The sequence below is a fragment of the Pyrgilauda ruficollis genome, unplaced genomic scaffold (assembly GCF_017590135.1).
Source record: "Pyrgilauda ruficollis isolate IOZ18807 unplaced genomic scaffold, ASM1759013v1 scaffold19, whole genome shotgun sequence".
Lineage (NCBI taxonomy): Eukaryota > Metazoa > Chordata > Aves > Passeriformes > Passeridae > Pyrgilauda > Pyrgilauda ruficollis.
In genome coordinates this window covers 7,053,602-7,069,004 of record NW_024518095.1, presented here as the reverse complement: position 1 = coordinate 7,069,004, position 15,403 = coordinate 7,053,602, and the positions used below count along the sequence as shown (strand labels likewise).

The 15,403-nt window shown below is 37.8% G+C and overlaps 1 protein-coding gene across 1 annotated transcript in view; it reads right to left on the bottom strand.

Annotated features, from left to right (window-relative positions):
* Positions 1 to 431: 431 nt before the first annotated feature.
* Positions 432 to 15,403, bottom strand: part of TPH2 (tryptophan hydroxylase 2) — a 50,632-nt gene continuing 35,660 nt past the window's right edge. The window contains exons 9-11 of the mRNA XM_041465622.1: positions 9,133 to 9,228; positions 952 to 1,085; positions 432 to 853 (exon numbers count right to left, since the gene is read on the bottom strand). Of these exons, the coding sequence (XP_041321556.1) occupies positions 679 to 853; positions 952 to 1,085; positions 9,133 to 9,228 (405 nt within the window). The 3' untranslated portion in view covers positions 432 to 678. The remainder of the gene's footprint in view (positions 854 to 951; positions 1,086 to 9,132; positions 9,229 to 15,403) is intronic.

Here is a 15,403-nt window from a genome sequence, read left to right as displayed (position 1 = left end):
GAACTACAACTACCTTTCTACATGAACTGTCAGAGGTTTCTGGTTTTTTAGTGTGTTGCAATTGCTCAGCCACATTGAACATTTGTCAGTTGTGGGCTCTCATTATGCATAATCTTCACAGACCTTTTAGTACCAATACGTATCCTTCCTGATCTCTGATAGCTACTGATACATAAATTGTATTCTTCAGTCACAAGAGACACTAAGTTCTGTTACAGATATATAGACAAAACTGTGCCTTTACCAAGAGAGAAAGAAATTATGTTTTCTTACAAAGAATATTTAAAATGTTGCAAACTTTTTTTTCTGGATTCTTATGGAAGGGAAGGGATAGCAAAGAAATAAACTCAGACCTAATGAAATCAGCAACACCATTTCTTAAACATTGAAGTGAATCACTTTATGGAAACCAAACTGTTGCCAGGAAAGTTTTTAATGGTATACTTGTACATGACATTGTGCTGAAGAACTGATGATTATATTCTGCCACATTCCATGTTTCATTTACAAATTAGCATTGCCTTGGTTTGTCTGCACATTACAGTTAGACAGAGCTACACAATAATGCAAGCCACAGGCCAAGCTGTAAAGGGAAAACTGATGGCTCTGATAAATTAGCCATCTCATGTAACTGGCTACAGAAAGAGCAACTGACAGCAAATCACGGTGCCAAACATATCAAATCCCTAAATATCTGTTCATTTTGCTTAAAGCATCACATACAGTGTTTAGATCACTGCGGAGGTCCTGGACAACATTTTCTATACTCCTGGTATCCTTCAGAATCTCAATGCTTTGCGTATATGGATTGAAATACACAGAGAAGGGACGATTGATTGATTTGGCGAAGTCCCTGAAAGGAAAAAAAGAAAATTAACTTCCTTTTTTTTTTTTTTCCCCAGCCACTAAAGAAGAGAAAATTAGATTTTTGAGTCAAGGAAAATAATTTACCTCATCTTTTCTTTGGCCTCTTCAAAACTCTCTGAAACAAAGTAAACTTCCTGGAAAGTAGTGATAAGGCATTCTTGCAAACAGGTTGTCTTTGGATCGAATGTTTTCACATTGGCCTTGTCAGAGAGAGCATGCTGCAAAATACACCACAGGATCTGTTAAACTGGATTTTGATAATGCTGTGTATCTATATCATCTGCTCATATATACAGCTTTTATATCACTGTCTTGTATGTTTCCCACTAATTGGTAGCTCGTCTTGTTTTACATACAGTGTTTTTTCAGTTTGAACAGTCAACAGAATTTGTTATTTAAAAAGCTCTTACTATGGGAAATGGTTTTTCCTCACAATAATAAAATAATAAAGAGGATGTTCAAAATGCACCTTTCATGAACATATACAGATGTAAATGTTCAGATGGAAAAAGGAAAATCATCAAATAATCATTCTTGAAAAATTATCTATACAATTATAAATACATATGTCCCCAAAATCTCATTTAACTAGCAGAATTCATCTTCGTCTTGGTGGGTAAATTAGGTCTGACTAAACCATTCATGTAATCTGTACTTTACATTTTCAAGCTAAAATCACATGGTATTTTCCTGACATCAAAAGTGAAACTACATATCTGAAAACCCATTCAATAATGGCAACGTATTGCAAGACAATGAAATGCATTACCCTTCTGTCACACAACCTGAGCAATAATGCTTCACATAGTACTGCAAACAAGAAATAAGTAAACAGATATAAATAAGTACAGGAGAGACATTGGGCAGATAAGGCAAATGCTACGCAGAGCAGAGATTTCTGATCAGCCTTTCTCTTTATATGACTTGCACAAGTCACTAGAAAAGAGAGTTTCAGAACTGAAAATCAGATACTGAGACATTTTCCTGGAAAAGGTTTTCTCGCTCCCCTTTCAACTTGAATACTTGTGTTGGCTTTTGGATCTACCTTATCTTCTAGAGCACACATATTTTCATTCTCAGTCCCCTGTTACAGAAGTATAAGGTAAGAAAGCAGAGCATATTTAGGTCACCTTTCAACCTTCTTTAGTCCCCTGATATCTATATAGAGTGAAGACGTGAATGAAAAGCATAAAGAAATGACAGGGAGGAAGCAGATCCCTGAGGTCCAAAGGTGCCTCTGATTTCTTTACTTTCCATCTGCATGGACATTCTTTATAGTGGAGTAAAGTATTAACCTTAAGGTATTCACCACAACTTTTATCCTTGCTCTTGCTTATGTTCATTCCTAAATCCCTGTGAAAGGCTCTGAAAATATCATACTAACTCTCAACCTGAAGTCTCCAAATAGCAGGACAGAAAACTGGAACAAGAGCCTCTTCCTCCCACCTCCTCTCTTTCCAAAAATAAATACATGAAAAATTAATGCATGGAATCTTAAAATGTCAGGGAATTAACTTTCTTTAGTACATGTATCTTTTCCTTGTCACAAGGTTTGCTGTTTCTAGCCAGCCATTAGTTAAACAGGTTTGATATAAAAAATGGGCTCTCAACCATCATCCTTTTCTAAAAGGACTGCAGGAACAGGTTACCTTATTAGGCCCCTGCCTATATCCCTCTTGTCACTTTCTCTTTGCAGAACCATGTTAAGGCATTTACCTCCTTCTATCGAAAAGAATTTGCCTTTTTTCACTTGGAATTATAATAGATTCCTTGGAGGGTAACTATAGATAAAAATTTCCTCTTAAGGTGCCTTTGTGCTTCCAGGTGAGACTTGGTGGCTCAAATGTCTAAAGCACAAAGTTTCAAAACTCTGAGTGGACTGAGTGAGGTTGACTCCTTGCAGAAAATAAAGATGATGATACATGCCATGATTCCATAGGAGCTGACTACTTCTGGCTCATGGATTCTATCCTGTACTGTGAAAGGTTCAACAGAAAGGGGGACGGTATTAACTTCTCTACTTACTAAGGCCTCTGATGGGCCAGGCCTAGTCCTTGGAACTGAAGTTATCAGCATCAAGAAGGGATCCAGCCTGTGGCTCCAGCATTGTGAGCAACTGTTCTAGTCACTGAACCCTAATTTTATAAAAAGAGAAAGTTTAAAGAGAAGGAAAGGCTGATGCTATCACAGGGGATGTCCTCTGAGAAAGTCTTTCTAGTTACTGTCCTCAGATAATCCATATGAAATTACTGATTCTTTCTGGATCCCAGTTTAGTTATACATGAACAGAGCTGCTGTTTCACAAAGCAACTCTGCAGAGAGTGGAACATGAGGACAGCAGCACACGTGCACCCTGGAAACAAGGGTAAAGTATTCAGAGATGTCTTCAAAATTAGGTGACAACTGATCAGTTATTCTTAGGATTCTAGTTTGGAAACAAATGGTGTAAATTCTGGCGAATTCCCATCCAAGATACCTCTCTCCCCTCCAAGTTCTTCTGGCTCTTAGATCAAGTAGGAATTTCATGACTACCAAAGCAATGTTTCCATCTTTGCAAGTCTGGATGGTGTTTTCAAATTGCACAGCCTGTCACCTGTAACATCTGCTGTTGAGTTGATATGCTGACACCAGCAATGCCAGAGTTCAGCAATTGAAAAGAGCCTGCAGACAAACTTTCAGAGAGACCACAAACTATCTAACATGAACTAGAATGGTCAAGACACTGACTCAAAGCTGGCCAGAGCATTTATCAGAAACTTTACAGTGCTGTAAAATGCTGATCCTTGGCAATCTCAGCATTGTGAAGTATGTTGACCAGAATCTCAACCAAAAAAAAAATTGTCTGATGAGTCCAAAAGCTTTCAGCTTCTGGCCTTTGTTTTTTAAATCGATGTCATTCACTAATGGTTTGGTTGGACATTCAGTGCTTTAGCGAACTCAAATTAGTAAATACATGTTTCTCCATGAGTAACCTCTATGTTATCCACCTCCAATGAGATGTTAGGGCTAACACTCATATGGAAAAAGTTTTTGATAAAATAGGGCAGCTCACCATCTTGTGGATCTGTGATAACGGTCTCTAATGGCCCATTCATACAGACTGTACTGGTAATGCTAGTAATACTATTGGTGAGTCTTCTTCAGTTCAAGAAATAAGAATTTGGAGTGAAGCTTCTAAATGAATCATCACTGATTCTCAGAAAAAGCAGCAGCATCAGACAGCTTAAGAAGCAGACAATCATTTGTACTGAAAATAAGCATAACAATAAAGAAATGCCTCCACTCCCTGCCAGATGAAAGTTTAAAAGAGTGATTGAGGTACCTAACAACTGGTGTCTAAGGCCTAGACTGTCTGATGCATTGTACAGAGAATGGAAGATACAGCACACGATCTAAAGAAGCCTTTTACACATTTCTGCAGTGGCGGCTGGTCAGAAATACTAGGGCATGTCAGATGGCACCAGGCATTTACACTGCACAACTGTGAATCATTTCCTAAGTGACCGCTATCACTGACACATGAAAAAAGAGCTTGGTCTTGTAATTCCTCCTTTGAGTATAAAAATGGATTGCAATGATACAACTCAGAGCTTTTCAGCTTTGAGAAAGAAAATAAATGAAACAAAACCCAAAAAGTAAAATCTTCAGCTAGCAAGGGGAAACTTGAGATGAGTTATAAATACTGCACTGTCTGAGAAGTACAGGAGGGCAGAATAAGAACACAGGTGAGAAGTTGTGTATGTGCCAGTACTGATTTTATCTCCTTGTTTTCCCAGGGGGACTACATAGAGTCTTGAAAAACCTGCTCTTAAATGTTTTCCTGCTTATCTACAAAATATGTTGTGAATCTGACAGTGTCCTGATATTACCAGAAGATTTTGTTCAATAGTGTAATTTTATATATTGTCTAGAAAAATATGGAAAATCTCTCTGTTTAAAGATTCTTAAAATTAGCATCTCAGATCCAGGAGTTGTTTTCTTCATCCTCTTCAGAAAACAAAGCCAAAATTTGCATCTTAATATTTTTGGTTATAAAGTCTAATGCTGGCACTTCTTAAATTAGCATTAAAACAAAATAATACAATTGGATACTTTATTTGACTTTAAAAATTTATATAGAGAGATTTTAAGTCTACATCTCTGTTTAGTATAGAAGCATAAAACAGGGATGTATGACTTGATCTACAGCCAACTGAAGTTGATAGGAGACTCCTTTAATGAAACAGTTCAAGAGAGCATCACACAAATTGAATGGATTAAAGTTTCCAAAGACATTTGAACTGCTTTTTAGACAGTTTTAATAATTGAAATGTACATTATTTCCACCTTATCTTTCAGCCCCAAATACATACTGTGTGTTAGCTAGATTTTACCTGACTATATTAGGCAGAACATTTTATAATTATTTACTGTATTATTCGATTCCCCCTAGGCTTCATTTTTAATCTTCTCTTTCTCCTTATTTTGTTGTGCTTTTAAATTTTTTTACTTGATGCTTTCATAGCATGCACATAAGGAGATGCATTTTTCATTATCTGAAATTTTAGGTCTAAATACTGAGTGGGGAAAAACATTTCAAGGGAATCCTATAGTGATAGGCTGGTGCACACATTTCTCTAGCTTTTACAGTTATTTGTTACTAGAGCTGTTGACCAGATTTGTGAAGTGGAGCAGTGTAATACAGAAACAGGGATGACTGAAACAAGCCATTCAGTCCCCCAAACAGCCCAAATACTGCTTGCCATTTCTGCCCTACAAATAGACTCATGTACTTCTAAAAATTTATACAAATTATATATAAAATTGGCCACCATTTTTCTTCCTGTGCATACCGCTGCATTGAAAAGAGAGCTGGTAGGGACACAAGTTGGAGAAAGGCTTTTCTTCTTGCTCACAAAAGCATATTAATAACAAATACCTGGGCAGTCTCAGGGCACCCTCAGTAAATTTGCAGAGAACACCAATTTGGGCAGCAGCATTGTTCTGATGGAGAACAGGAAGGCTCTGCAGAGGGATCTGGGCAGGATGGATCAATGGACTGAGGCCAGTTGTTGAGGTTCAACAAGGCCAAGTGCCAGGTTCTGTACTTGGGTGCCGTCAACCCCAAGCAGCAAAGAGTGGCTTGAAAGCGGCACATCGGAAAAGCACGTGAGGGTGCAGGTCAGCAGTTGACCAGGAGCCAGCAGTGTGCCCAAGTGGCCCAGAAGGCCAATGGCATCCTGGTCTGTATCAGCAATAGTGTGGCCAGCAGCACCAGGGCAGTGACTGTCCCTCGGCACCGGTGAGGCCATACCTCAAGTCCTTGTCCAGTTTTGGGCTTCTCACTCAAAGAAAGACATTGAGGTTCTGCAGGATGTCCAGAGAAGGACAGTGGAGTTGGGGAAGGGTCTGGAGCACAATGATGAGGAGCAGCTGAGGGAACTGGGTTTGCTTAGCCTGGAGAAAAGGGAACTCAGGGGACACTTTTCACTCTCTATAGTTACCTACAAGGAGATTGTAGCCAGGGAGGGGTTGGTCTCTTCACCCAAGTGAAAGTGATAGGAGAAGTGGAAATGTCTTTAAGTTGTGCCAGGGGAGATTTAAATGGGATATTAGGAAAAATTTCTTCACCAAAATGGTTGCCAAACATTGGAGTAGGCTGCCCAGGAAAGCGGCTGAGTTACCATCCCTGGAGGCATTTAAATGATGTGCGGATATGGTACTTGAGGACATGACCGAGTGGCATATTTGGCAGTGCTGGGTTAACAATTGGATTTGGTCATCTTAGAGAACTTTTCCAACTTAAACTATTCTATAACTCTAAAGTCAAGGTAGCAAAACTCAACATTTCAAGATCTGCCTTCCTAGTGCAGGGTTACATAAGTATTTGAATTTCTATGGGCCACAGCCATCCCTGTCTAAAGCATGGCAGAAGTTATTTCTGAAAGGATGTCTTCACTCTGACACCTGTGAGAAGTACGAGTGTTGCACACATGATGAGGACATGTCATGGCCATGCAATCTGAGTCTCCCCTTCATCCCCACTCACCACTGAAATAGTCAACATTGTTCTCATCATTTTCAGAGCAATTGCTGCCATCAATAAGGATTTGAGCTACAATCGGTCTATTAGCATGACCTGCCTTCAGGTCAGGGAAGAAATTTGTCCTCCTAGTAGGTGCTAGGAGGGAAATTGCTTTCCCAAGAAACACTAGAAAGTGACAATGACTTGATGCAAGGCTGTACACCAAAGTCATGGGTGCCCAGACATTCTCCTTCCTAAGCACCTCCCCGATAATATTTTGCTGACAAGAAGCACATTCATGCCAGGATTGTGGTCTAGAAATGGCTTCTCTCATGGTCATTTTATCAGAAAACTTAGTAGTTTTTTGCATTTTTTTTTCCTTAACTTTTATCTTTTCTACCCTGGAGCACACTTCCACAGACTTTTGGAATATTTTTCACCTTATCAGTCCCTTCATGGAGACTATGTCTTGTGGTATGGTGCTGTTCTGTTCCCACAGCACACAAGTGCTTAGTTTATCAGTAACTGAAATTTCTAACTTAAGATCAGTGTATGCAAGATCTGGTGAGATTTAGTATCTTATGATACACAGGAGGTCAAATCAGATGATGTAGTAGTCCATTCTGGCATCATAGCTACAAAAAATATATACAGTGTACTAGAAAAGTATATAATATTATTGACTTAGATCAAAATTATTATGGTATATATTTGGCCATAACACTGTAGCAGATCAATATAGTCCATTAATGTGCAGATTATTTAGCTTTTAGCATTGCTTTTCAAAAGGATTATTTTTTGCGTTTATACTCTGAGTTTACTGCTGAGCAAAGAACCCAGATCTGGGGTCACAAATGTGTGGTACCAAATATGCAGACTTGACAAGAATAATGCATTTGTTTATGACATTGATGGTAGAAGATTTATTATGTTCTTGACTATTCATTTCTTCTTTTTTATGCCCTAAGATTTTGTAAATTATATGGTAGGTATTTTCAGGGTCATCACCTAGCAACCTTAACTGTTAGTTTAAATAGAAGGCCTGATTCTTTACAGAATTCTGCAGAGTTTGAGGCTTAGCACTGAATGTTGCTGAGCCAAAGGAAAACAAGTGGGGCATCTTCATCTCTTTTCATTCAAACACCTTTGCACTCTGAGTATAAAATATTGCCAGACAGATACAGAATGTTTCTGGGGCTGGAGTATGCAGAGAACTGAGAGCAACTCTAATGCAATCAAAGAAAAAACACTAGAGAAGGTAATTTTCTTCAACATTTTTTACTACTGGAAGTATAGCAGTTTTACTAATGAGTTTCAGCACAAATAGTCACAGTTACAGGTAAAACAAACAGCAAAAAGAGACTGAGATACTTCTATTAAACTGCCAAGTAGCTCACCAAAAGCCAGCCCTGGAAGGTGGGAAGATGTGTAAACACAAATAAATAACAGATATGCTGCAAAATAGTTTTCAATACTCTTCCATATATGCTTTCTAAGTCCAAATGTTTACCTGCAAAGCCACCAAGAGTTCATTTGGGTCTCTGAAGATGGTACTCCTCCCTCTCTTTACCCTTCCCTCCCATCTTGCTAACTGAGAGATGTATTATGTCCCAAAATACTACAGCTGTGACAAAATACCTTTTGCCCATACCACATGTTTTCTAGGCAAAAGAGGGAATAAATTACCCATTTCAACTACTCACACCATGCAAGGTTAAACACTTTCACCCTTAAAAGAATAGGGCTCTATGTAGTGTAACATAGGCAAGTTCAATGTGAGTTTATACACATTCCTTAATTTTAAATATGATTAATCTACTGAATCAGGACCTTAATGAATGCTGTTCTTTTCATATCAATAATGAATCCACTCAAGTACACTGGATTATCTAGAACAGAATCATGTCTGATTTCTAGCACTTTGTTGTGGGTATTAAAAATACGTGCTCCTCATCCAAACAAGGATTTTAGAGCCCAAGGCACTCTTACCTGTTAGAACCCTTGAGCCCCCTTTGACAAGAAATGAAAATTCAAACAGAAATCAGTTTTTTAGTTCATAGTTGCTTTGGTACTTTGGTGCTTACAAGTCCATTTCATGCTTCAAATGCCAGCTGATATTTCAAACAAAGCTTTTAGGTCAATACCATATTTAAATACAAGCTTTCTATCTTGAGAATTTTAACTGTTATTTGAAAGTCAATAAATTTACATCCAACTATTTTTTTAAAGATTAAAATTTCACTATGCTTTAAGGTACATACCTTTAACTCTCCAATAGAAGACAGAAGTCCTGCCCCATAAGCACGCAGTTGTCCTTCTTGCTTGCAAAGGCCAAATTCAATCGTAAAGAAATAGCACTGTAAAATATACAGATATTCAGTACAAATAGTATAGTTGCAAACGAGCACTTCAGCAATAACAATCAGTACCATATTCACTTGCCTGTCCTACTTCTTTAGAATTATCTACTTTGAATATAATCTCAGATAATATGTATTATTGCTGCTAAGTAATTTAAATGTCATGCTCAGCAGTAAGGAAACTGCATAAAAATTTGGGATTTTGTTCTTTGTTTGGGTACACAAGCAGCTCACAGGAATGTCCAATTAGGAACAGACAAGCAAGATCATTTTTAGGTATCAAAGATGCTGATAGTGACCTACAGAGGTTTTTAAAACCTTCAGAAATAAATGAGATGCCTCAAAACAGAATCCTGTAAGGTAGTTGGTCTGACTGTCTAGGAGCATCTGAAGATCTCTAAGATGTAGTTCAGAGCATTCAGTTTTAAGATCAAGCTGATATCACTTTAAAGTCTGAAACATACTTGAGTTGTCTTGAGTTAAAATGAATTTACTTATATGTATGTGCTTAAGAGCCTTCTTGAGTTGAGGCCTTAGTCTTCACTAGATTTTATTCTGTCATAAATAAAGAACGAATATGGCATTTGGCTTCTTAAATTGCAGAAAGAAAATTATATTCAGTCAAATGAATTCACTCGACCAATGAATTCACTTGACCAATAACAATTGGTTTTTAGGTCTATATTCTATCAGGTAACGTATCAGACCTGTAAAACTGATGACAAGCTGAGGAAAGAGATCTGTTAAATCAACCTAACAGTATTGTATCTAACTTTGCTGTACCCACCTAACAAAGTTAAATGTTAGGAAGATCACAAGAAGCACTGACAGTCAACTGTCCACTAAATGCTAAAGGTCACAGTCACTTCTGCTCCGATGATACTGAATTTTACTTTGGTTTTTTTACAACACATCACATGCTTTTTGATATTAGATCAAACAGTTGAGGTTAAGATAGTAACTATTTCTACATAAGAAGGTTTTAGGAAGTTGAGTCCTAAGTTATACAAAAATATTGCACATATATGTACACATATCCCTATGTATGTTTGTGTTTACTACACCATCTGACAATTTCTGGTTTTGTGCAAAGGGGCATAACTCCACTGAACCTAGAAGATTTACATGTCTTCCCAGAAGAAATTAATTTAGGATAAGAAATTACCCAATATTTTGTACTAAATTTTAATTTTTTTAAGTAACTTCAGAATACATCCTAATACAATGTTGGTTTTTTTCCATTCACTTCCTCCTTAACTCCCAACTCTTCCAGACTGGGTATCATATTAAATATAGAAGACCAGAAATTAACAGTTCTTTTAAGTTCAACCAATCTTTAGAAATTCAGAAATTATTAATTACTTAGCCTCATAAAAGTTTCTGTACAGCTAGTGATTCATACAGCATAGCATTATGCAGAAGTGTTTAAGAAAAAAAAAGAATAAAAATGTGAGCCCCGCATCTGATCCAAACCTGCTCGGTCAGCTCAGAAGAAGGAGCAGTGGTAGAGACTTCAAATGTCTCAAGTCTGATTCCATCACAGTAGTCAAATGCACTGATATCCATAAAGGGAGGTGAAAGCATGACATCATCAAATAAAACAAAGAAACAAACCCAAAATATCAAATTTCCACCTCTGGCTTTGCTATTGACTCAGGTAAATCAAGCTGGCATAAAATTTTTCAGTACATCCAGTGAGCTGATGTCACCACTTAGGAGTGGTGGTTTCCAAAACAACTGGTTTCCAAAAATATTGCCTCAGGGACAAACAGCCAATAACACAAAATTACAAAGGCATCACAGAAGTAGTGAGTGAAGCTGAGAGACCTATCACAAAGAGTACAAATTTCGCTTCCCTACCTAAATATTTTGCCACAAGAGCTATCAGTAGGCCACAGTCCTGCTCACATACATGCTGACACAATTAGAAACTAACTGCTCAGCTTTACTCTTAAGTCCTACTAATATCTTTGAATTTGTCCCCCTCTTCCTCAGGGTTCCATGCAGGAGTCTATCAGGTAGTAGTCCTTATGCTGCTAACATTAACATTCTGACAGACATACAAGATTAGACTCCTGATAAAATACAGTGATCACGCTCATTTTCATTTTTAAAACCAGCAGCAGCTAAAAAGGAGTCTGGTGTTTGTAAGTTTTAGAGCTGTAAGAGAAGCACTTAGTCCCCATATGTGGGGCACCTCTACTGTTGACCTTTCTTAGGCTGGAGAAGACCAAACCAATGTCATGCTGCATCCAGGAGAAAGTCAAATTCCCACTTAGCAATCTATAGGGCCAGCAGAGGGAAAGAGGAGAAACGTTCTCCACTCCTCTGAGGATGTGCACTCCAGGGGCTGGAAAGCATAGAAGGCAGAGGAAATAACCCAGGCACCAGAGAGAATAACCCCTGCTGTCCAGAGTGAGCAGTATCCCATCCACAGGATAGGACTAGACAGGTGGGACTTGATTCCACTTCCTCCTTGATGGATAGACAGTACTTAAAGAGGGAGCTTCTTTTACATTGGTTCAAAAATTATTATAATTGCTACTGTAATAAAATGGCGTCATATTTATGAGCTAAGGCTTGCTGGTGAGAGCCAATCTTTACTATTTATAAGACTTGTACTCTCAGTATAACTAACTAAAATAAAACACATAAATGGCAAAACGTCTGCCTACTACTAACTTGTGATATCAAACTGCAGCATTAAGAAAAGCCTTTCAAATTAAAAGCTGATTTATAAATTTGCCATATGCAACAACTACAATCTTGGATTTAAGGGTGCCCTGCTTAGCCAAGAAAGTGCAAAGCTCACCCAATGCTGCCATCTTCAGATCAGTAGTCAGCAATACACGACTCCCCCCACACGTCTACTCACACATGCAAAGGTGGCTCAGTGCACTAGAGTTTGCAGGCTTTGGTAAGTTGCGTTCTCAAGCCTACAAACATCGAGGCATACTGATAAAGAGTTTAAATATTAACTATAAAGTTACACTTTTTATAGACCAGACACATAGATACCCCAGTAAACGCATCTCTTTGTATGGTAAACTACAGTTGTGATATTCTATATTACACACAGGATAAGCACACTGGAGTGGGAATGACTGAACAAAGCAGTGGCTGTCAAGATGAATACTTTTTTTGAAGCCTCACCTGAAGACAAATTTGGTTATTACACTGCTGTTACATGTAGGCTGGTAAATGCAAGCACAAAACAGGGTCATCCAGGCTCTCCTGGTCTGATTTGAAATCTTGGACTTGTCTCTGGCATACTCCCTAGACTGTGGCCACAGATATTTGGTTCCTCTACAAACTACAGCAATATCTATACTTTACTTTCAGGTCCACCTCACCTTTGGGGTGAAGTGTGTATTTGCTACAATTATAGATAGGCTCTTGAAGTAGGAAAGGTGGCTTTCCATGTTGTATAAATTCTGGAGTTCTTAAAGAGCATTACTGGCACCATCATATTTTCTGGAATAATCCCTTTGCCCGGATTTCTCTCCTGGGAAGCTGAGAAGCCTCAGAGAAAAAGGAAAACAATAATTGTCTGTTTTGCTTCTCCTGTGTTTTGCTGCTTTGGAATGTAGTTTAGACATTGTTTACCAACAGGCGGTTGTTTCATTAGCTTCATGTGAATTGTTTTTGACTTATTGGCCAATTGCAGCCAAGCTGTGTCAGACTCTGGAGAGAGAGTCATGAGTTTTTCATTAGTATCCTTTTAGCCTTCTGTCTGTATCCTTTCTGTATAGTTTAGTATAGTTTAGTATAGTATTCTTTAAGATAAAATAGATCATAAAATAATAAATTACCCTTCTAAGAACATGGAGTCAGATTCATCATTTCCTTCCTTCATCTGGGAACACCACAAATACAAGACCTTACAGTAAAACGCTGCTCTGTTAGTCAAATCAGCAAAATGAGATGAAGAATCAAAATGCCAAATAAGAGATTAGAAATAATTTTTATACCAAGTGACATCAATCAAGACTGTGCCAGGAGCACAAGATTGTCTTCAGTAGCATTTAATTCTATTTCTCTTATTTATTCAAAAATATAAGATATTTTACAGTCATGCTCATGAAACATTATCTAATGGGTTCAAAATTGTTCAACAGATGCATGGAAGAAAATCCAATTAAGGGCTATAAAATACTAATATAGCAGATTTCTTCCTTCAGAGCCCTTGAATCAAAAGTCATTGGCAAGTAAAGCAATACATCAGGAAAATACCACCGTATGGCTTTCGACATATGCTGTCCTGCAGATGTCTGCAATTGCCTGGGTCAGAGACAAGATATTGGGGTAGCTCGTCCGGCCAAGTGTATATGTGATTTTAGGAGTCAGATCAGTTGTCCTGCTCTTGACAGGAAAGATACAGAGAACATCAAGCCCTGGAAAACTCCAAACCTGGTCTTCAGGGTAAACATAGTGTCTCTTCTTTGTATTCAGATACTGCCCTGCATTATAAACTGGACTAGCATAAGAAAAAGAAAAAAATCAGTGACAGCTATGACAGCTAACAGAAAAAATCGTTATTCGAGGGTGCTTAGATATTTTCAAAGGCAGGAAAAAAAGGTCTGATAGGCTCAATTCTCCTCACCTGTCTGGTTTCTAAGCCTTTGAAAATCCCTTCTCACACCACATCATTTTGCATTTGAGAATCTCCCTCCTGGGATCTGTGCAAAGAACTTGTGCATAGTGTTGAGTCCTCGTGTCACAGAGTCAGCAGTAGAAAATCTGACTTGTTCTTAAAAAGGCCTTTCAAGCCATTCCACTTTGCTTAGTTTTCTTATGTTATAGGTGAAGACTGATACTTGCATGGCTTGGCAATTTTCAGAACAAAGTATAGCATGAGATTTTATCTGTTTTCTGAAAGTACCTTATGAAAATGTTGTCAGGATGAGTCCTGAGAACACCAAGCATGTCAAGAGCTAATTCACTTGTGCCCCCTGCCACAAGTGGGGAAGGATGAGAGATTGTGTAATTGCATGACTGCAATCTGATACATGGGCAGAAGACTCACCACTACATGAACTGCCAATGTCATGGGCCTACAGCCCCATGCTGATGTGTAATAGCACAATCACTCTATATGTATATAAAATTAGTTGCCCTGAAGACAATACAACTATTAATATATGTAAGTATTCAAAAGACCAGTGCCAAATAAATATCCTTAAGAAAATATATTTATCTTGTTTCTACAGGATTTCAGATTTCAAAGGATATTTGAATGCACCACTCAATTCAAATGCATGTGATATGTTCACAATATGCAGAGATTAATTCCTTTTTCTTTAGGAGTCCTCTGATATTTTGCTCTAAAATATTCACCTAGAGATTAAATCTCTCATAGAGTTGTAATTATCTAATAAATAAATAATTATATACCACTGAAAGACTTTTAAAAATCCCATTGTTAGAAATTAATCCTAAGAATTAATGAAATAAAAGTGTTTTCATTTCCCCTGTAAGAGGTGCTCAAATAGCAAGCTACTCTCAACTCAGAAATATATGTGACTCTCATTTGTGCTTTCTTTCTTCATTCAGAGCTGGTGCAAATAAATTTTTAAATAGTTGCTTATTTTTCAATCTCAAAAACATCAACAGTCACCAAAAAAAAAAAAAAAAAAAAAAACCACAGCTGGCATTTCACATTTGACTGAATTATTCAAAATTCAGTGTGTTGAGTAGTATCAGGAATGCTCTACTACAAGAAACAGATAGATGTAACAAAGGTAACCCAGGCAACTAGCCAGTACAGCCCAGTGTTGGAGCCCAGACCTCAAGCAATACCAGCTATCTGACAGCTATTCATGTGGGAACATTATTGAGCAGAAATGCAGGGAGATATCTGAACAACAAATAAATCTCATGATGAGCTTGTGAATAGATCAAAAGCAGAGGAGTAAAATTCAATAGCCAAGTCTCATTATAGGTGATTCACTTACCTCCAACAAAAGCAGTGACCTTATTCACAACCAACAGCATTTCTAAATAAAAAAAACCAAAGTTTAATTCTTCAGATTTACCTTCTTGAAGAATTTATTTTAGTCTGCCACTTTGAAAAGCATTTAGGCTCAGTGAAATGAGGTTTCCTTCAGGGATTGCAAAGTGAATATATTTAACAGTAGTCTCCTTTTTCCCCTCATCTCTCTTCTTTGCATTC